This window comes from Fistularia commersonii, chromosome 2 (assembly GCF_037954325.1).
Source record: "Fistularia commersonii isolate RoL2024-O1a breed Wild chromosome 2, RoL_Fcom_v1.0, whole genome shotgun sequence".
Taxonomy (NCBI): Eukaryota; Metazoa; Chordata; class Actinopteri; order Syngnathiformes; family Fistulariidae; genus Fistularia; species Fistularia commersonii.
Window position 1 is genome coordinate 21,366,288 of NC_141285.1, and position 21,167 is coordinate 21,387,454.

At 44.4% G+C, this 21,167-nt stretch overlaps 1 protein-coding gene across 2 annotated transcripts in view; it reads left to right on the forward strand.

Annotated features, from left to right (window-relative positions):
- Nucleotides 1-237: 237 nt before the first annotated feature.
- Nucleotides 238-21,167, forward strand: part of arid5b (AT-rich interaction domain 5B) — a 94,650-nt gene continuing 73,720 nt past the window's right edge. Inside the window, exons 1-3 of one of the 2 annotated variants that reach the window (XM_086172620.1) lie at nt 238-350; nt 787-1,041; nt 15,625-15,859. In XM_086172620.1, coding sequence (XP_086028746.1) covers nt 330-350; nt 787-1,041; nt 15,625-15,859 — 511 coding nt within the window. In that variant the 5' untranslated portion in view covers nt 238-329. Of the gene's footprint in view, nt 351-535; nt 1,042-15,624; nt 15,860-21,167 lie in introns of those variants that run through there. The other variant, XM_086172611.1, reaches the window with a different exon arrangement.

The window sequence follows — 21,167 nt, forward strand, 5'->3', positions numbered from 1 at the left end:
CGGCATATTCACAGCTGGATTTCGTGGGTGATCTCCCCACGCAGCGTGAGTTTTTCATCAATATGTAGCCGCGGATGGCATCGTCGCCGCGTAAAAGGACCGTGAAAAATCACGATCGCATTTTAACCGCGGTGGATCGACACGCGGGACACCCGACGGGAACCGCGGGGCGTTCTGGCGTGGAATCGAATCCACGTCGCGGGGTTTTACTCCACGGAAGGTGATGTTTTGAACTCCGCGGGGGTATGCGCCTTTCAGGACCTGCGGCAATCCATTCAAGCCAGCAAGTTTGGAGAGCGTGTTGAGTTTAATCAATTCATAACGTCGAGATGGAGCCGAACTCACCGAAGGTAACGTCTCCCATCAACCGTCGATTTCTCTTATTTTCTCAAATCGAGCTAATCGCTATCCACCAACCCCCCTCCCCTCCTCCTGCTTCCCTCTCTCCCCCAAGTGCGAGGGGGTGGTGGTGTTTGGGGGGGGTCGGTTTACCCGCAAAAAACTTTGACACCTATTTTTTTTTTTTTTTGTCCTCTTCCTTTTTTTTTTTTTTTTTTTTTTTTTTTTTAATTGAGGAACAACATATCTTTGTCATGGCTAAAAATAGTGCGGTTGTAATAGTGTTGCGATCGGACGCGGTCCCGCTTTGTTTGTGCAAAAAAAAAAAAAAAAAAAAACACGCAGCGGTGATGTTTTTCCTTCACCTGGTTTACGATTGTTTACCAAATGAGCCTTTATTAAATGTTTATTTTTGTTGTTTCACCCCCCCTCTCTCTCTCCTTACAGTGGGTGGGCTCGTCTTGCGGTTTACATGGACCATATATATTCTATAAAGCCTTTAAATTTAACCGGGACGCCAAACCGAGGATCTTGTCTCTCGGAGACTTTTTCTTCGTCAGATGTAAACCGGAGGATCCTATTTGTGTAGCGGAGCTTCAACTGCTGTGGGAGGAAAGGACAAGCAAGCAACTTTTATCAAGCTCCAAACTTTATTTTCTACCGGAGGATACTCCCCAGGGACGGACGGTGGCACACGGAGAGGTAGGAACATCCATCTCCAGATGGATAATTGTTTTTATTTATTTCCAGTTGATTGACGCTGCGCCCCCCTCCTCCCAACCCGCCTCCTCTCTGTTCTTCTATTTATTTAATTCCCGCCAGCGGCGGACGTGTTTCAGCAATGCGTTTTTTTTCTGTTTGTTTGTGTTTTTTTTAATTAAAAATAAAACACCGATGGTTTGGACTCCGGCTCTATGGCGGTGTCAACTGCTGAATGAGCACTTGTCCTGCTGCGTTCGAATAGGGCTGCCGCTGCGCCGTGTGCGGTATAAATAATGATTAACAAAAAAAAAAAATCATAGAAATGACATTTAAGAGAAAATAGATAAATGCATCATGAGCCCGACTCGGACGCCGGGTTTACACTTATCTGATTTTTTTTTCGCGTTGTTGTTGGATTTTTAAAATGTTATTGACTTACTCGGCGAAGCGTGTTTTTTTAATGTGTGACACATATAGGCGGAAATCGCGAAAGTGCTAATGAGTGCAGCAATGCGCCGGATTGTGCGGAGAGGGGCCGCCTGCCCTGATGCTGGAGCCGGACGGCGTGGCGGAGCGGAGCCGGAGCCCACACGGTCTAGAACCGTTTATTTATTTCTTCATTTCCATCCCCGATGCGATATTGAAATAATAATAATAATAAAGAAAGAGGGGGGCGAAGACATGGGGGGGATGGGGCGCCTGTACATGCTGCTGGTGATCCGGTCGCCGAATATTAGCCGCTATTATTCCTCCGCCGTGCTAAACAAGTGTATGTGTTGTTGTTGTTGTTGTTGTTTGATGATCACCGGACGGGCTGGGAACGGACCCCCCCTCCCGCCGCCGCCGCCGACGTGATAGTGTTTATGAGGAAAGGACAAAGCCGTGTTTGTACTTGACTCTTCCGCCGATGGTTTACTTACATTCTTTCCTCTTGAGTAATAGAGCGGCTATCACGTTTCCCTTTCATAAGAAGGATGGCTATTTATGGCCGCTTACACAAGCGATCGTCTTATTGGCGGAAAAAAAAAGAAAAACTCTTAATATCATTTCCTGACCCCCCTCTTCCTCTCCCTATCCCCCTTACACGTCCAAAAACAACTACATCTCCACCCCCCCCCCCAACCTCGATTTAGCATTTTACGCGCCGCAATTATTTAGTAATTACTTTAAGTGCATGCATCGCCGGCACTGAGGCAGCGCTTGCGCAATAGCGACTCTTAGGCTCCGCCCCTTTCCGGAGAGAGATTTGCATTGCAAAGTGCTTGCGTTCCAGTCCATTGGGTCAGTCTGGGAAATATTTATATATGTACACACACACACACACACACACACACACACACACACATAGAAATATCAGTCAGATCTTGCAGATATGACAGTGAGGCACAGGCTGGGTTTTTACTGAGTAATAGACTGAAACTTTTTTTTTTTCCCAAGCCAACACCTTTATGTGCAAGTAAATAAACAGATTAAAAGTTGCAGCCCGATAGCATTCAGGGATAAGTGGCAGAGGTGGTGTTTGATAAAGTCACAGCTCTTGATGGAGGTTTTTTTTTCTTTTTCCATTATTGATATTTTTAAAAAATTGTCGGTCCGTGTGTCAGGGATTTTAACAGGTCAAGCCGGCCCGCCCATAAAATGCCAGAAAGCGGTAAAAATATTGTGATTAGTCTTCCTCAGAGCCCGAGATGACGTCCTTAAACGCCTGCTGCCAAAAACTACTCAACCTTGTGTCACTGAGAGATTTAGAAAACAAGAAAATATTCACAACTAATGAGCTGTGATTAGATAATTTGGTGTCCAGTTTCTTAAAATGTGACCTCAGACTTTTCAGTACGACATGATAAGCGGTTGATTAGTTGCTGTGTCTCAAATTTCAAACAGGACACAAAAGACAATAGTGTGTGTGTCTGGCATTTATTAAGCAAATAAGATTAATGACGCCCGACTTCTTGGCAGGCTCTCTGATCTGGAATAAAAAAGAACAGCTACAAATAAAATTCAGTCATTCTCGGGCTGAGTTATTTTCTGTTTAAACAAAGCTTAAGGTCATTCTAACAAATCCGAGTCCTGCGAGAGGCGAGTAATTGTTTAATCAGTAAAGTGACAGAAGCAAAAGAGAGAGGGAGAGCGGGAGAGCAGGGTCGACAACATTGAGCTTGTAAAGTCCAATAACTGACTTGACTGCATGATTTCCGTGCAATATCATCCCGGATGTAGTCGGCATGTTAGTTCTTCTCCTCCAGATCAGAGCAGAAATGACTCCATAGATACAGACGTAGGTTCTTGCTAATGCTGCCTGGAGTGAATCATAAATCATGCATGAATTATGCAGCAACTTGCATCACAACACCAGAGACGCTGGCTCACTTAGAAGTCATTACAGAACAGGCTGAAATGATATCATTTGTGAGTGATATATTTAAGCGCCTGCGGGCCAACCTCAATTAAAGGGCTTGTCATGTCTCCCGCTTTCAGCAAATCACAGTTTCTTTTTTTTATTTTTTTATTTTCCCAACTGTCCATAAGTTGAAGGTTCCACCCCCCTCCTCCCCTCCCCCGAGAACTTGAAGTCGGTTTATGACCTTCACCGAACCAATTCAGATTCTCGCTGACTTTGCCCCACAACACTAATCTGCACCGCATGAGTCAGCGAGGCGCGTTTACAGACGCAACGTATAATCCGAAAAACAAGCAGGAAGGGCAAAAAAAAACCCCGGAAAAACTGCCCGGCAAAAAAAAAAAAAAAAAAAAAAAAAAAAAGCTGTGATTTTTGAAGACTCGAGCGCCAGAGTGGTGCATGTGAGGAAAAAGATAAAGGGTGTTTTGAATGTAAACATTGGGGCCGGGAAACACGTAGTTAATATCCCGTATTATTCAAATGGAGACATAGATTGCTGGCTGGTTGAAACCATATCGAGTTTTGACTAGAAAATTACCCAAATATAAGCCAGAGATAAATGAGGGGAAAAAACATCCCAGATTTAAATGAGTTTGAAATTACCTAAAAAAATGGCACTAAAATACTCCAAGCCAGGGAAAAATTGCAAAAAAAGAAAAAAAAAATAGAAAAAAGCCAAGTAGATAAAAGATTATGAATAAATTCCCTGAAGATGAGGGAGGGGGAAGAAAAAGCCTAAAAGTCATACATTTCCACAAATTCAAGATATTTCCTCAAAATCTGCCAGAAAGCTCCTGGAAATGATCCAGAAAGGGAAAACCTCCTATTTTTCAGCTGCGCGTTTTTATTTTTTTGTACCCCACATGGAAATTAGCAATCATTTGCCGGAAAAGTCGCCGAACAAGTACCCGAGAGATCAGCTAGGGAAGAGGACAGCGAGACCGGATGGAAAGTACCTGGCTCTCCGGTCAGGTAGCCCACAATCTGAGCACAGCAGCGAAAGAAAATGATTTTTACGTCGCTTATTAGCTGTCTGTTGAGTCCTACATAATATACAATAGACCCAGTGAGGCTCCCGATGTCGACGAAAGGCTTTCCATCATGCTACTTTTATTTTTGTGTTCAGTTTGAAATAAAGCGACACATTTGTTACACTGGGGGGGGGGAGAAAAAAAAAAGAGTGTCTCCAGAGCCGCTCTGAGCTGTAAATCTGTAACTGACTGACTGCGAATCAGGAGTTCAGATTAGCCCAGTGACCCATGTAGATATGAACTTGATAACTTCTATCTCCTAGGAAGTGTGCTACTTTCACACGGTTCCAACGCGAAATGAGCACAGGCAACGCCCAGCCTCCACTCGCTATAATCGAGGCTTGTGACATTAATTCGTGCTCGTACTAGATTTGCTCATGAACATCTTGAATGCGACAGAAAAAAAAATAGGAAAGGAACACGCGTCTGACATTTGACATGTAAACAGCCGGCGCTTGCGCTCCTTCCCTCCTTCCCTGCCTCTCTCCCTCCTTCCCTCTCCTATGAGACGGAGCTCATATCTTGTAGATAGTCTATTATCTTAAGCCTGAAGCCCCCAAATAGCGAAAGACACAACTCTTTCCGCGACATCAAAACAGCCGTTATTGAACTAGCTGGCAGGAATTGGATTACTGATTCACTCGTGTTCCCCGCGCTGAGGTATGATGTAATTTCCTGGTTATTTCTCTGGTATTTGTTTGCTCTCTGCCTCTCCTGCGCCGTTTCTTTCTTTTATTTTTTTTCCGCCGTGTTTTCTTCATGTTGTGCCGCGCGGCGACAAGAGGAACCAACCCGTGACCTACTGTGCTTGTTTTTCATCTGTCACGGGGTCGGAGGTCAATTCCTTTTAAAACGCAGCCTGTCTGCCGCGGCTGGAAATGAAAATAATGATTCACTGGGTAAACGTAACTGTGGATGCCTGCCGCCCCTCCCCCCTCTCCCCCTGCTCCTTCCCCTAGCAAAATTGATACACAGAGCCATGTATTAATCTATTTATTCTGGGTTAATAATTAAGTCCATATGTGGAGGAAGCTCTATTTTTCATTGTAGCTCCGACTGACAAGCGGCGTTTACCCCCACCAGTTGAGCTCCGCTTGCTCTTTAAACAGGCTTTGTGTGGAGTTGCTCACCCATTATGACGGACCCTCTGCTGGGGCCTCAGCTCTGCTCGCCGGCCTGCACGAACGGTCACAAGTGTGTGTTTTTTTTTTTTTTTTTTTTTTCTTTTTTAAAAGCTCATTGAGTGACACCTTAATTATTTATTATCGCCATCTTTATTATTTTGTTTTCTCTTCCGCTCGCTGTAATAATTTCTCAGTTTCTCAGTCTCGTTGTCACAGATAACACCCACTTATTGTATACGCAGCTGTGGGCGGCTAATTGCTTCTGCTTATCTTCAAATATATATATATATATATATATATATGTATATACCCACTTTACCGGAAATATAGCGAGGCACTCTGTATCGGGGATCCACGAGTGAGGAAGGATATTTCTGGATCATGTTATATTAATGTGCTATTATCATCACCTCTGATTTCATCTGACCTCGCTTCTCCTCCGCTCTGTCCCGCTAGCTGACAAGGCTTTGGCACACACACACACACACACACACGCACACATGGATAGACAGACTGATGCATGCACGCGCACACACTCATGCACGCTGACAGGCTGGGGACTGCAGCAGTAGGCCCAGTATTGATTGCTGTGGAAAACACTTTGGCATGCATCCAGAGCCATTTCTTCAGTACATGGCAGAAGTCCATACATGTGTTTCAGCCGCTCGGAAAGCCAGCTTGAAGGGAAATTAGATTGTATTCATTTGCTGCTTCTTTGATTTTTCCTAAGGGAAAAACCCTGAATGGGTAATTCAGGCATCTGGGATGCTAGTTGAGTTAAGCGTAAGTGGCTCAGATATGTGACCGGCATTTTGATGGATAAGGTCGTTTCTGTTGAATGAAGTGTAAATATGATACTGATTTTTTTTTTTTTTTTTTTTTCCCTTCCTCTTCAAACATTTCTCCACTCAGAATGTCTGTTGTTTCCCTTGACTGGTCAGTCTGTGCATCAAACCAAAATCTCCCCATTCACACAACAATGGCAGGAATTTTAGAGAGCGGGGGGGGGGGGGGGGTTATGTGCATGTGTATCGTGCACGTCTGTGTGCCTCCTCCTCCTCCTCCTCCTCCTCCTCCTGCAGCAGAACAAGTCATTAACTCAGAACACTGCCCTCCAGTGAATTCCACACCATTGCTGAAATAGCATGTAAATTATTACCAGCTTTTTAGGATAGTGTAATTTAAAACCTTTAAAATGGAATAACCCGGACTTCAAAGGCTATAAGAGAGGGAGAGTGAGAGAGAGAAGGGGAAAAAAAAAAAAGCCCAATAACATTTTCTCCATCAGTTTTGTATTTTTCGTGCCCGTCCTTCACATCGCGGCCCTCACGAGCCTTTTCAGCAGACTGTTTTGTGTGTCCGCAGTGTGAGTAATGATACGTTGCCGCAGCGCCTGGTTTGTCAACACACATGAAACTTTTCGGTGCTCCTTGCCTCGGTTTTTCCACTTTGTCATTGACTAACCGCTTTGACTGGCAAACATTTGCCTTGATGCGTGACTCCAGTGCCCCTGGGCTCCAGCGGATCATTATTATAACCTTTGAGGAGAACTCAGCCACAGATGAGAAGCCCTTTGCTCAACACTCCAGCCGGTATTTTCCATTTCCAGCTTCCTTTCGGTGGAACATGTGGAATTAGCGCGCCGCCGTGTCGTTTTGAGTGCGTGCGCGACCGTTTCTATCTGTCTGTCTGTCTGTCTGTCTGTGCGTGAGTATGTGTGTGTGTGCGTTTGCTAAAATACAAGGGCACAGAGCTGCAGGGATTCGAGGGGAGCTGACGCAGCTTTTTTGGCGGTGTCACCTTACATGATGGATGCCTCACCCTCTTTCAGAAAGGCTTTGAAAACTCCTGTTATCTCACTATATTTTTTTTTTCTCTCTCTCTCTGTCCTTATATCTTTGAAAGAATGCTAAGTTCATACATCACCCAGGCTCTGGTAAGAGCAATCTCTTAATGGAATCAGTGAATAAAAGATGAGTTCAGCACCCCCGCAGATATTACAGAAACTTTTTATGCATATGAATAAACTGCGTGCATTAAAAGGCAGAACACTATGTACAATAATCCTCACCTTTTAAACGCTGCACCTTGAACTCCCCCCTTGTCTTGAGGCGATCTGAAAAACAATATTCTAATTCAATTGTCTCTGGCTCCGTCCCAAGAACCGCTTTAATTCCCAGAAAAGTTTGTTTTGGGACACCGAAGCCAAGGTCAGTCATGAGGAGGGCAGAAAGATAATGAACTCATATTGAGTTTCGTACTGTCGTTCTCGCTCCCTCTCTTTCTCCTCCTCTCTCTCTCTCTCTCTCTCTCTCTCTCTCTCACTCTGTCTCCTCATTGTCCATGTCACCATGTCCATTACTCAATTACTAATCTCCTTTGGCCTCAGGAATTCCAGAGCTGACCTCCCTGAGCCAGCAGGCTGAAACCTTCCCAGCATGACAGGAGTTGTGTGTGTGTGCGTGCATGTGTGCGTGCATGTGTGCGTGCGTGAATGTGTTTGTGTGTCTGTGTGTACAAACCATATAGAAAGACACCCACCCACAGGGAGCTTGCACCCCTTGACTCCCAAGCGAAAACCCCTGTCCGAGCGATGAGACGCTCCGCTGCAGAACGGTGACAGTCAGGAATGTTCACATTCAGCGGTATGGCTCTTTAGATTAAATTAATTTCATTTCATTTAATTTTTTTCTTTTTTTTACAATTTTTTTGGAATTTTATTGACATTGTTCACAGTGATACCAGATACTCCAGGGTGTATTTTTCTCTCTTGGTGGATCAACACGAAGCCGGGAATGTCCCTAATCCACTGTTTTGCCACCAACACATCAATGCAACCATAACTATTGAATGATATGCATTTTAGCGAGTTTAATTTCAACGAGACCGCCCTAGTCACGGGGCCCACCGGAACGCGCTTCTCCGCACTTTCGCGGCCCGAGACAGTTCTTTTCCACTTTGAGTCCATTATGTGCACTCACTGCAATAAATTCACTCCGTAATGTTTGCGGCAATATCATGCTCCCACGGTAATACCATGAATTATTGATAGTGGGGTGGGGGGGGTGGGGGGGATGTAATATTCAGCTGTTAATGTGTTACCTTGCATTTTAATCTCCATCATAAAAGGAGCCGTTAGAGTTCAGAAGCGGCTATCGTCGTACAGGAGGTAGAATCACGGTGACATATTAAGACATTGAGAGCATGACTCAGGGTGTATAAACGCTCCGTGCGCGTCTGTGCGGGACGCGTCACTCAGATGACAAAAGGCCTTTTGCTATGTGGCTGATGTGATGTGTCACCCCGTGGCTGTGGGTCTACAGCCCCCTGACCTATATTATCAAGTGGGCCGCTGGCCGCGTCTGCCGCCCCGCTAAACTATCAACAGGCTAACTGGAAATGACAGCGCAGTGCGGATGGGCGGCATTTACAGAGGACCAAGGTGGGGGTGGCTGTCTTCGGAGGAGATAGTGGAAGACCCCTGCCACGCCGGTGAATGGGGCTAAGGGTGATTAATCCCGGCCAAGTTTTGTCCGCGGCCACGACGGTTAGTCCGTTACGTAATTTGGTGGATTATTAGCCAACAGTTTTAACACCAGGCTGCAATTAGCGGGAATTAATCTACGGATGACTTACTCCACTCCATTGTTTTTTTTTTAACTCAAAGATTTTCCAAAATAACCCTCATTGTGGCAAAGTTTTGGATCTTATACATCTACTTGCGTTGTGGAGTCAAAATACTCAGCGTGTCGCACCGAGGTGGAAAGCAGTGAATTCTTTCAGAGAGCTGTGTTTCAGCTTCGGCGGATGAAAATTGAACATCCTGACGTTTCCGGGCGTGTTTTTCATAAAAGTGAGTGACGGCAAAATCAAACCCCTGAGGTGTTTTTTTTTTTTTTTAAATAATAAAAACATCCAAATTAAGATTTCAGCAAACAGCAAGAAAGTGTGAAACAAGTCATTCATCTTTCTTCAAACACCCAACCGCAAACCACAACCCAGGTTTTAATAAATTCATAAAGGAGATTAAAGAAATTATTTTTTGGCAATGTTGCAAAATGTTTAGTATTGAGAGATCAGATACCCACCCCTGTGTTGCTAGTTAGCGCACAGATTGCTCTCTCTCTGCATATATATATATATGTGTTTGTGTATGTATATGTATATGACATTTTATTTTTTTTGATGATTTAAAACTTCTTTTCTCAGTATAAGGTGTTAATGTGAGATATTTAGGTTCTTGACTCCCATGTGATTTATATCCTGCTCAGTGCAGCAAATATATGATTAGCAAAATGCTACACTAGCCACTTTGCGTGACAGCGTGTTGGCACTTTAATTGACATGCAAAGAATATCAGCTGATAGTGATTGTGAGATTTGTCGAATATTCGCCATCGCGCCCAAAATTCCAGAACTTCACGTATCCATTAGCTGCCGAGCTAACACGCGGTGAGCTTTCCTATTAGCGCAACCGGACTCATTAGCATGTTTTCATGGAAAGATTCCACCTAGCCGGACTACAACTTCCGGCTAACCCTAGCTAGAGTTCTACTAGCTAGTGTTCTATAAGATAACACATCTAGTTGTTAGTTTATCAGACCGGTAGCTTTGAATATTGGCTGATAGTGATTGTGAGATTTGTCGAATATTCGCCTTTGCGCCCAAAATTCCAGAACTTCACATATCCATTAGCTGCCGAGCTAACGCACGGTGAGCTTTCCTATTAGCACAACTGGACTCATTAGCATGTTTTCATGGTAAGATCCCGCCTAGCCAGGTAACAACTTACGGCCAACCCTAGCTAAAATTCTGCTAGCTAGTGTTTTGCAAGCTATCACATCTAGTTAGTTTATCAGTAGCTTTGAAATAAACCCTTAGTCAGAATCAGGCTTTTGAAAAAACAAGCAGCAGTTCCTGTAATCGCCATTTCGCAACTTTAGTGATCATTTATCACAGCGTTGTTTAGATAAAGAGCCGCCCCTGCACAAACCACCTCCACATTTTTATTAGAAAATGCACTAAACATTTTGCCACTTTAGAAATATCCGAGATGTGCATGTTTGACTATTACACCACTTTCCTCTCTTCAGATGCGGAATAAACAATGTTTAAAATACATTAGGAAATCCTAACAGGCCTAGCGTTTACAAGGCAGCAACTTTTTTTTTTTTTTTTAAAAGTGTGTCCTTTCGATCTTACGTCGGGGTCACAGACGTTCATTTCCCAATCAAATTTCTCTACTTGCGCGAACCGCAGCCTTCCTGGCAGTTTGTGTTTCATGCACCGCAGCTCGCTGACATCAGCTTGTTGATTTTTTTTTTTTCTCTCTCTTTCTCTCTCTCTCCCTCTTATAAAGTTGGAAGGAGAAGAAGAAGAAGAAAAAAGGAGCTATGTGGCAAAGCTAATGGATTTAACTGTTTTCAGCGCGGCGGCTGGCTTCATAGAGCGATTATATTGTGGCCGGTGTTGACAGCTGCTGAATTGCTCTCACCTGTTTTGCTTTGCTCTCCAGCCAAACAAGTCCCCAAACAAGAGCTGTTGACACGTACAGCCATGATTGATATCGAGGGAATAGTTGTGTGTGATTTGACCTTTTGCCATTATGTGTGTATGTTTGTGTGTGTGTGTGTGTGTGTACTGTTCAATTACCTCCCGTCTCCATTGATGCACACATCACCGGCGGATCATTGTAGTGTTTTATTTATCTACTTTTCCTTGAAAAATCCATTTTGGGTGGCGCGGTGGCAGGCTGCTGGAAGCTCCACGGCCCAATGCCGACAGGGGTTCTCCCATTTCCTCCCGTGGTCCGAAAACACACAGGAGGGTCATGGGAGACCCTGATTCGTCCAGATGTGTTAATGAGAGGGTGAATTTTTTTTTTTTCTCTCAATACGGTGTGAACAAAATGGTGAAAAGTTTGTTTGAATGAGAGGGTGAATGCTGGCATGTCTGTGAATGAAAGAGTGAAAGTTTATGTCTCTGGATGATGCATGGATGAGAGGGTGAATGTTTGTATGACCCTATATAATGCGTAGAGTGATATCTATATGAGGGTGAATACTTGCATGTCTCTATATAATCTGGGAATTTGCTGTTTCTCAATTACATGTGAATGAGAGCGACTTGTTTTATGTTTCAATATGATCCGTGAATGGTTATTTGTTTCTTAATCGTGGCCCTGTGATTGGTCCAGGGTGAACCCCGCCTCTCGCTCGATGGCAGCCGGGATAGGCTCCACGCACGCCTGGGATAAACGGTATCGAAAACGAACAAACGAATGAATGAAAATCTATTTGATCCCGCTAATCTTGACGCGCAGCGGCTAATTTCAGGAGATAAAGTGCACAGCGATATTTTGGCTGCGGGCCGAACACTGTTTACCACATTATTCAAATGGCCTGTTTTTTGGTGAAGGCAGAGATGGCAGTCTTTTTTTTTTTTCTTTCTTCCATCGCACGGAAAGCCGGTTACAACCACCCGCCACCACTTGACAGCTGAAGACAGCTCATTATAAGAAGACCGAAAACCCATGTTTGATGTTTCTACTTAGTGAGGGAGGCACAGCTATATCAAGCCACCCCTCGCAGGCTTTTCCTTTATAAGGAAATACTGTCTGGCGCTGGTTCGGATTTGATATGCCTGTAGTTTCAGCGAACGCTGGCGATTGTATGGTGCCGGGCTCTCGGAGAAGAAAGCGAGCGCTCTTGTTGTTTTTAGCACGCGGGGAGGGAGGGAGAGAAAAAGAACAACACGGTGCGTCGCACATGCAGCAGCTTAAGTTGTCAGAAAAAGACAAAGGGAAGATTTGCCAAAGATACATCTATTTCTTTCCCGCTGATTGATTTCATTTTCTTACTGTGTCACGCAGGAGCGCTGCCAAGCCCGTGGCTTACGAGACACCAGGATTAAGAAACAGGCTCGGGCGGGAAAAAAAAAAAACAAACAAAAAAAAAAAACCACAGCAAAAAACTGCAACAAATAAACCCATGTGACATGTTTTTTTTCCTGGTAACACTTGTTTCTGGTTTTACTTCAAACTTGTATAGATTGGAGATAATTGTATGTGTGTGTGTGCGCGCGCGTGTGTGTGTGTGTGTGTGTGTGTATGTGTTTGTGTGAGAGTGGAGAGAGGGGGTTGGTCACTGTTTTTCCAAAGCCTTTTATCTAAAAATATCATTTACAACACAAATAATTTGAATATCTGGCTCAAGGAAGTGGAACATTACTGGTCTTCATTACTTTCGGACTTCTTTCAAGCTGTTTTCTCATTTCATTTGATCTCATGATTTTTAGTTATTTTTGTAATTTCATGCCTTTTTATTTCACTTAATGACTTTATTCATGTCATTTCTTTTGCTAATTTCGGGGGATTTTCCCTCTTGATTTAAGCAAATGTCTCGTGGGGCTTCAAGGTGATTTGTTGCAAAGTCATTCACTTCCTGTTTTCCTGTTTCTGGGTAATTTACCCGCTGGTTTCTCTTGCTTCAGTTCGTGATTAATTCCGAGTCATCTCTTAATGACTCTCAAGGTTGTGATCATTTCGTTTATCGAGTAAGGGAATGAGTTTTGTGAAGAGCAATGGTAACCTTCATACATTCATTCATTCATCGTCCATACCTTGTCCTTGTCATTGGGTCAGAGGTTCATCTTGGACCGGTCAACAGTTGATCACAGGGTCACAGAGAGGGACATACAAGCATTCACCCTCTAATTCACACATCATATAAAGAAATGCAACCATTCACACCGTCATTCACACATTACAAAGAAACATACAACCACTCACCCTCTCCATTGCATGTCAGCTCAGTCATTCATGTCATTTTCAGGACTGTCTCAGAAAATTAGAATATTGTGATAAAGTTCTTTATCGTCTGTAATGCAATTACAAAAACAAAAATGTCATACATTCTGGATTCATCACAAATCAACTGAAATATTGCAAGCTTTTTATTATTTTAATATTGCTGATTATGGCTTACATCTTAAGAAAACTCAAAAATCATATCTCAAAATATTCTGGTATTATGAAAAAGTAATTTTTGTTTTTGTAATTGCATTACAGAAGAAAGATAAAGAACTTTATCAAAATATTCTAATTTTCTGAGACAGTCCTGTAGAGACACACACACACACACACACACACACACATATATACATATATATATATATGTATATATATGTGTGTGTGTACATATGTGTGTGTGTGTGTATATATATATATATATATATGTATGTATGTATGTATGTATGTATGTATGTATGTATGTATGTATGTATGTATGTATGTATGTATGTGTGTGTGTGTGTATATCATAATCTCCGGACTATTGAGCGCACCTGAATATAAGCTGCACCTAAAAATAACTTGATAAATATGTGTACATATATAGGCTGCACATGTCTATAATCCGCAGGTTTCCACATTGTAACATCAGATATTCATACAGAAAGTTGTTACACAGTAACTTTTTTTTTTTTACTAATTAAATACATACACATATACTCGTAAAATCCACAAATACGTACTGGAAATGCTTTTTTATGAACAGCGCCTGTAACACTCCTGATGAAAAAGATTAATAATATATAACACAATGAGAAGTCCATCCATCCATTCATTTTCTATCCCCGCTTTGTCCTACTCCAGCTGATCGCTATCTTTGTCTTCTTCCTGCGCAGTAAAACCATTATAGTCATCTTTTTCAATGTCAGAATTGAACAACCTCAGAATTTCACAGTAATTTCACGCATCCGATGTGAAGCGCCTAAATGTTTTGGCGGCATGAAGCTTGTCAGCCCCCCCCCCCCCCCCCCCAAAAAAAAAGAAAAAAAAAAGTTTATATATATATATAAATATATTAATGAGAGACACCCATTCATTCCTTCATTCACATGTCATATAAAGACATGCAACCATTCACTCTGCCATTCACATGTCATATAGAGAAATAAAACATTCATTCTTTCATTCACATGGACAAGCAACTATTCACTTTCACCCACTCACTCAATCACACGAGGGCAATTTTCCACCCCAATTTGAACCGGGGATCTCCGAACATAGGCGAAATAATACGTCTGACATTTTTAAAGTACACAAACATCCGACATACCGGCCGGCCCAGTGTTGGTTTGGTATCAGTCTGTTTCCCGGTCCGTGGTTGTTATTTTAGGGTCACAACCGGGCTCTCCGGGAGGAAATGTGTACAGGGAGACAGATGCCGACTAAATTGGAGATAACCAAGGCAAACATGATAGCGTTTCTGCCCGAAAACACATCTGCCCTCCAGATTTTTCCCCGTTAGCCCCTCAAATGGAAACAAAAGTCGAGCTTCTCTGCTTCCGACTTGTAAGGGGACGGGGGGGGGAGGAAAAGTTCGGATCAGCTCGAGGTGACAGGTAGCGGATCTTATGAAACAAGACGACCCCCCTCTGCCCCTCGCGGACTGTGTCCACAAAACCACCGCTTTGATTTTCAGCGTACCTGCGTATCTCCACGGCGGATACGTGATCCGACAACATTTCTCTAACGTCGGTTTTACCGCCGGCTGACTGTTTACTCGGCGTAAATGATTATAAATCTGATTTCCTCTGCATTTCCGAAGCGCGTTGCCCCCCCGCACCCACCTGCCGCTGCGCGATTTGCAAGCATAAAATCTGGTTCCGCACGTTGAATGTCAGAGGCCCGTCTCCCCAAATGCCCGAAACGTATTCGCCCTCTGTGACATTGATGAAACCGCCGGCATAAATTCATTTCGGCAATCATGCGCATCATCCATATTCATGCCGCCATTAATTTACGTACATTACCGCGCATCTACACAGCCGTGCGCTCATGTTTGTCCTCTTTTTTTTTTTTTTTTTTTTTTCTTCTGCACCGTCGTGATTCCGGTCTGGCTTTTTAAAAAGTCCCGTAAAAGTGGAGGCCAAGCTTAATGGCCCCGCGACCTCGCCGCTGCCTGCGTTCATGTAACTGCCTTTTCTATGCATCTGACTCACAACTCCGCTCCGTCTCTTCACAGCACGAGGTAATTGCGGTTTCTGAAAAGGTGATTCTGCGGCTGGAGGACCTGGTGAAGTGGACGCTACCAGAGTCCTCGGGATGGCACCGCGGCCTGAAGGCCGAGCCGCTCAAGCCCTCCGTGCTCCGGGAGCTGGGGACCAACGGGAGGCGGGAGGCCCTCCATCGATACAGGGAGAGCACCCTGACCAGCGGGCTCAACTTCAAGGATGTCCAGAGAGAGAGGGCGCAGCTAGGTGAGCCGCAACTTCTTTTCATCGCCGAAGAAGCCTTTCACTCCCGGGAGGTGACCGGGGGTCGCTGCCGACGTCCCGTCTTGGACTTAAACGGGCTGGTTTCTGTCCATCGGCAGGTTTAACAAGTTCGCTGGACTTGAGTGACATGTCGATGTAGGGTTGGTTTTTTCTCTCAACCGGCGAGCGGAGAATCCCACCCATGGCGGCGGGCTATTGGCGGCTGCGTCGTTTGCTCATGCACGATGCCTCCTAGCCGGCCCTGCATGTTGAGGAAGAGCACGTTGTTTATCAGATAAAGTTCTTTGTGCGACTCTTTCTCCCCCCGTTTCGTCTAAATCCTCACTTGCAGCAACTTCAACCGCACCGTTTCAGTCTGGAGCTCCCCTGCAAAGGGTCGACGGTTGTGTTTGACCCCCCCCCCCCCCCGTTTTTTGAATCTTGAAATCTGACCATCCTGATGCTGAGAGCTAATGCTAACAAAGCGATGCACCCCAGGTCACTTTTAGGTGAACCACTATGCAATAAGATGAGAACTTCATTGATTATGTTACACCCTTTCGGGTCTGATTTGGGGAAAATAGCAGCAGAGGGCTGCGACACCCTGAAGGTTGCGCGCGCCGCTGAGTCCGTCCATCCGCGGGCAGATCAGGAGATCTCTCGTGTTCAGCGGTTGAACCTTTTAAAAGCAAAAGTGACATCATACGTGCTGGAATCTTTTGAGGAGAAATGAGGAGCAGGTCCCGGGGTCTCCCATACATTATAGTATTTATTACAGTATCCTTGTTCGCCTGGATGCATGAGCGGAGGGGATCTTCAAGGACCATCCGTGTGTGTGTGTGTGTGTGTGTGTGTCTGTCTGGTGAATTCATCACACGCGTGCCGCAATTAAACATCAGCGGACGTTTGATCCGTGCACGCGCGGCGGCTCTGAGGGTCTTGCACAGCATTAAAACCCATGAATCAGCCTCGACATAAAGCCGGACGTCTCGGCGGATGACTCATCCAACGCAAACAGGAAATTCTGGCATTTCAGGCTAATAATCAAAAAGAACATAATGTTCTTCACATATTTGCCTCTCTCTTTCTCTCTCCCTCTCCCTCCTCCCTCTCTCTCACTCTGAGCCGTGATGTAATGCCTTAATGCTGATTGTAGCAGCATAATGTAGCGCAGGAAAACACGCGGAAAAATTCCAATTACAGCCGAGCTGGCTGGGTTTAGGAGTGTACATCCTGTTGGTTTAAGCCAGAATTCCACCTCCGCTGTCCTCCTTAATTCATTTTGTAATAATGATAATTTCACGCCTCGGGCCGATGTGGAAATTAAACTGCAGTCGCCTTTTTTTATTTAAAAAAAAAACAACCCCCCCCCTTTTTTTTTTTTTTATCCTGTTTGAGAAGGTGATGACTCGCATTTTGTTTTTTTTTTCCCCTACTTGCCTTGTGCCGTGACGTCCTCGATTGCTCAACATCGCTTACGTCTCACGCACTGGGAGGATGGGGGGGAAAAAAAAAAAAAAAAAGGACAAGGAGATCAATGAAGGACGCTTTTGTTATTATTCCAGTAATCAGAGGAGTATATTTTATGCGTGTATGTGTTTCATAAATGGACATATCAGCCTTCCCGGATGACATTGTGTTGCGAATCATGGCTCGCTATAAATGCGGCTTGTCCTCTAGATTTTATAGATTTATCTCTTGTCAGTGCAATAACTCGCCGCCTTTCGCCCGCCACTGTTACCGGGGGGGGGGGGGGGGGCTCACCGTGCGTGCGTGCGTGCGTGCGTGTGTTGCTAATGAGCAGAACTGCCGTTAATGACTCCATCAGGCTCTTTTCTAAATGCACTTGTCACTCCGATGGGACACTCTGCCGGAGAATCTGCCCACTCAGCAGAACCTGCTCAGACTCTGGCAGGGCACCAGAGACGTGCACACATGCGCGTACATGTGCACGTGCACGCACACACACTTTGACGCACGGCCGGACACGGGATCCGCGAACGCTGCACACCGGCAATCGGCGATGTGCGCACCCATTTGTTTGTTTGGTTCACTACATCTTCGGCGCGTGCCAGTTGTCGACAGTTTAACAATAAGGGAGAGAGAGAGAGAGAGAGGGAGGAGGAAGGAGAGAGAGATCACTTATTCATCAAGGAAATGCATGTTATTCTGAGCGAGGGTTTGCATAGAAATATGAAATATGCCACTGCAATGCTGCCGACTATCAAAATGAAATATTCATGCCGCGGCGGCAGCAGATCGGATATAAAAGTACCCTTAAAGCGTGCAGAAGCTGAATGTCTGTAATTCTGCGTAATGTGTTTGCTCACTATCTAAGCTGACTTTCTTATTTTTTTTTTATGATACGTTTAGATTTGCTTTCCACCCCCCCCCCCGGATCGTACGTCTAAAATAAAATGAGGCAGAAGTGTCTGCGCCGTGTTATTCTGAAAGATGTATTCGCTGATTGTTATTCTCAGACTGATCTGTGACTCTGACAGAGAAATGATATTGTTCCCCCATAACAGGATACTGCAGTAATACCACAGGCTGCAGAGCGAGCCATTGTGAGCTAAAGAGCAATAATGTGTGCTATTGTTATTGAGGGAAACTGCCCCCCCCTCCCCACCCCCCTACCCCCAACTGCATATCTCTAACTTTTCCTGGCACGTCGCCCCATGTGAATTTAAACGCTGATTTTTTTTTTTTTTATTTTATTTTTTTTTTTTTGCATTTCTGTCTCAGCGGCGATGCATGAAAAAAAAAATGGAAAGAGGCAAATAGAACAGCAGCGTCGCTACACAGCTCCTTCCTCTGCCCCCCCGGGGGGGGGGGGGGGGGGGGGAATGCCCCAGAATCAAAAAGCGTGAAAAGACAAGTCGTCGGTTTGCGGGAAACAATCGGGGTGATGTATCAAATAAGGTCAACTGTGATGTGATAATCCACATTTAGAAAGGGAGTCTAGAATATATATTTCTTTTTAAATGGCAGGCGGCTTTTTGTAATTATTGATGTCCCTGAAGAGTTTTGTCAGTAAAAGGTCTCCCGGTGAATTATTCACAAGTCGTTCATCCACATATAAAAAATTCCCTTTCATTTAATTTAAAAAAAAATCTTTTTTTGAGGTAACCACTCTTAGCTTTTTTTTCTTGAATTTTTTGAATGCATTTGTTATGAATTTCTCAAATTTATTGGGGATTTTTTTTTTTTTTTTTTAATAAAGTTTTACATTATTCATTTTCAATAGTTCTGTTCTTTCCATCTCCTGCATTTGACTCGGGCCATTTTTCTGATTATACGGGGGGGGGGCAGAGGGGCCAACGATGAAAAGAAGGAAGGAAGGAATAATCATAAACTCATAAAAGAGCCATCTGAGTTTATACAGGCAATTAAGAGAAAGTACTCATTGTTGCCGTGGTTCAGGGTATTATGCACTGCTGTCCAAGGTGAAATTTGATGGGGTTTCCAAACCAAAACCAAAACCAGCCCCGTCCCTGCCGAGGCTGGTGCGCCGGCCCAGGTAATCTGGTGTCGTTGATGTCTTTTTTTCCACAGAGCCAGGTTTTCCCATCTGCTTCCATTCCTTGTGCTGAGCTAAGCTAGCCTATTAATCACGCTGACACGGAGGGATGAATTTACGCCCCGACTCTCAGAGACGTTGCACAACCGCGGGATTTTTGTTCCCCCGAGTATGAATAATTTGTTTATAGTTTACTTTAAAGGATTCTAAATTATTCTGAAAAAAAAAAAAAAAAAAAAGAGAACTGGACGCAGGTTTGGTGGTGGGCCCGGGCGGATCGAGGCCGTTTGGAATCGTCCCTGATGAAGGTCCGATGGGAACCGTAGCGTCAAAGGGATGAATACATTCTGGCGGCGAGCTGGACTGTCAGAGTCCAGAGACTGTGGTCTGATTAAGAAACATGAGGGGGTCGACGCTGGTGGAAATAGTCAAAATGACTATTTGACTAATGGCGAATGAGAGTGAACGGTTGTATGTCTCTATACGACATGTGAATGACAGGGTGAATGGTTTTATGTCCCAAAATGACACATGAGTAAACGGTTGGCTTTAAATGACATGAATGAGACGGTGAATGGTTGTGTGTTTACGATGGGCGAATGAATGAGTGAATGTTTATATAATATGTGAATGAGAGGGTGAACGGTTGCATGTCTGTATGATACATGAGTGAATGGTTGTGTCTATATATGAGAATGAGAGAGTGAATGGTTCTTTGTCTCTGTTGGATGCATGAATGAGTGAATGGTGATGTCTATATATGAGAATGAGAGGGTGAATGCTTGCATGTCTCTATGATGCATGAATGAATGAGTGAGCAAATGGCTGTAGTCCAAAATATGTGTGAATGAGAGTGTGAACGGCCCTGTGATTGGTCCGGTGTGAACCCTGCCTCTTGTCCAATGACAGTTTGGACGCCCCTCTGAGACCTTAAGTGCAGGATAAGTGGTATAGATAATGCACGAACGAATGAATGTATGTATTAGATGGTGACGAAACACAAAGGTACCACCCTTTGTGATGAGTAGCTGTGCTTTAGATTAGTTCTATACAAGTATTTTAAATCCAGGGCATGTGCTCGTCCGACTTGAACCCAAACGGCGAATCGCATCTGGCCGTTTGATGGGGCGCCACAAGCTCCACTCGGCTTCTCCGGCACCACAGCAAGCATTAAGGCTCCTCTTTAAACTCCAGTCCACTATGGATGACTTACCGGGCGAGTTTACATTCTGCCCCTCTATCTTTCCCCCCCCAGAGAACTGGCCTGATTCCTTTTTTTTTTTTTCTTTTTTTCTTTCTTTCTTTTATTTTTTTTTTTTCATCGCCGCCTTGCTGAAATTGGATTCCGGTTGTGTACGATGAGGCAGAGGTGTTGGAGAGATGTATCTGCTAAGACAGTTTGCTGCCTTGTGCTGGGACTAACAGAGAGTCGGAGAAAGAAATAATAATAAAATGCAGTGAAGTAGGAGGCGGAGGAGGAGGAGGAGAGAAAAAACAAAGAGTGATAGCTCTTTCTCACAAAACTACCCCGGTATATCTCCTCTATTGTCTTTTTCTTGAAAAACAAGGCCGGGGTTTGGAATCCGGGGAGCGGATTGCCGGGTTGAGTTGAAGCCGTAGATTCTCCAAGGTCAAAGCCGACGACTCAACCGCTCGCCGAACTTTTACGGTGGTATTTCCGACTCGGTTCTCTCCCACCCAACCGTCTCTTTGACCCCCTCGGTGGGAAGGAGGAATATTTTTGAAGGTCTTTTTCTTTGAATCGTACCATGTTGGCTTCCGGAGCGCGTT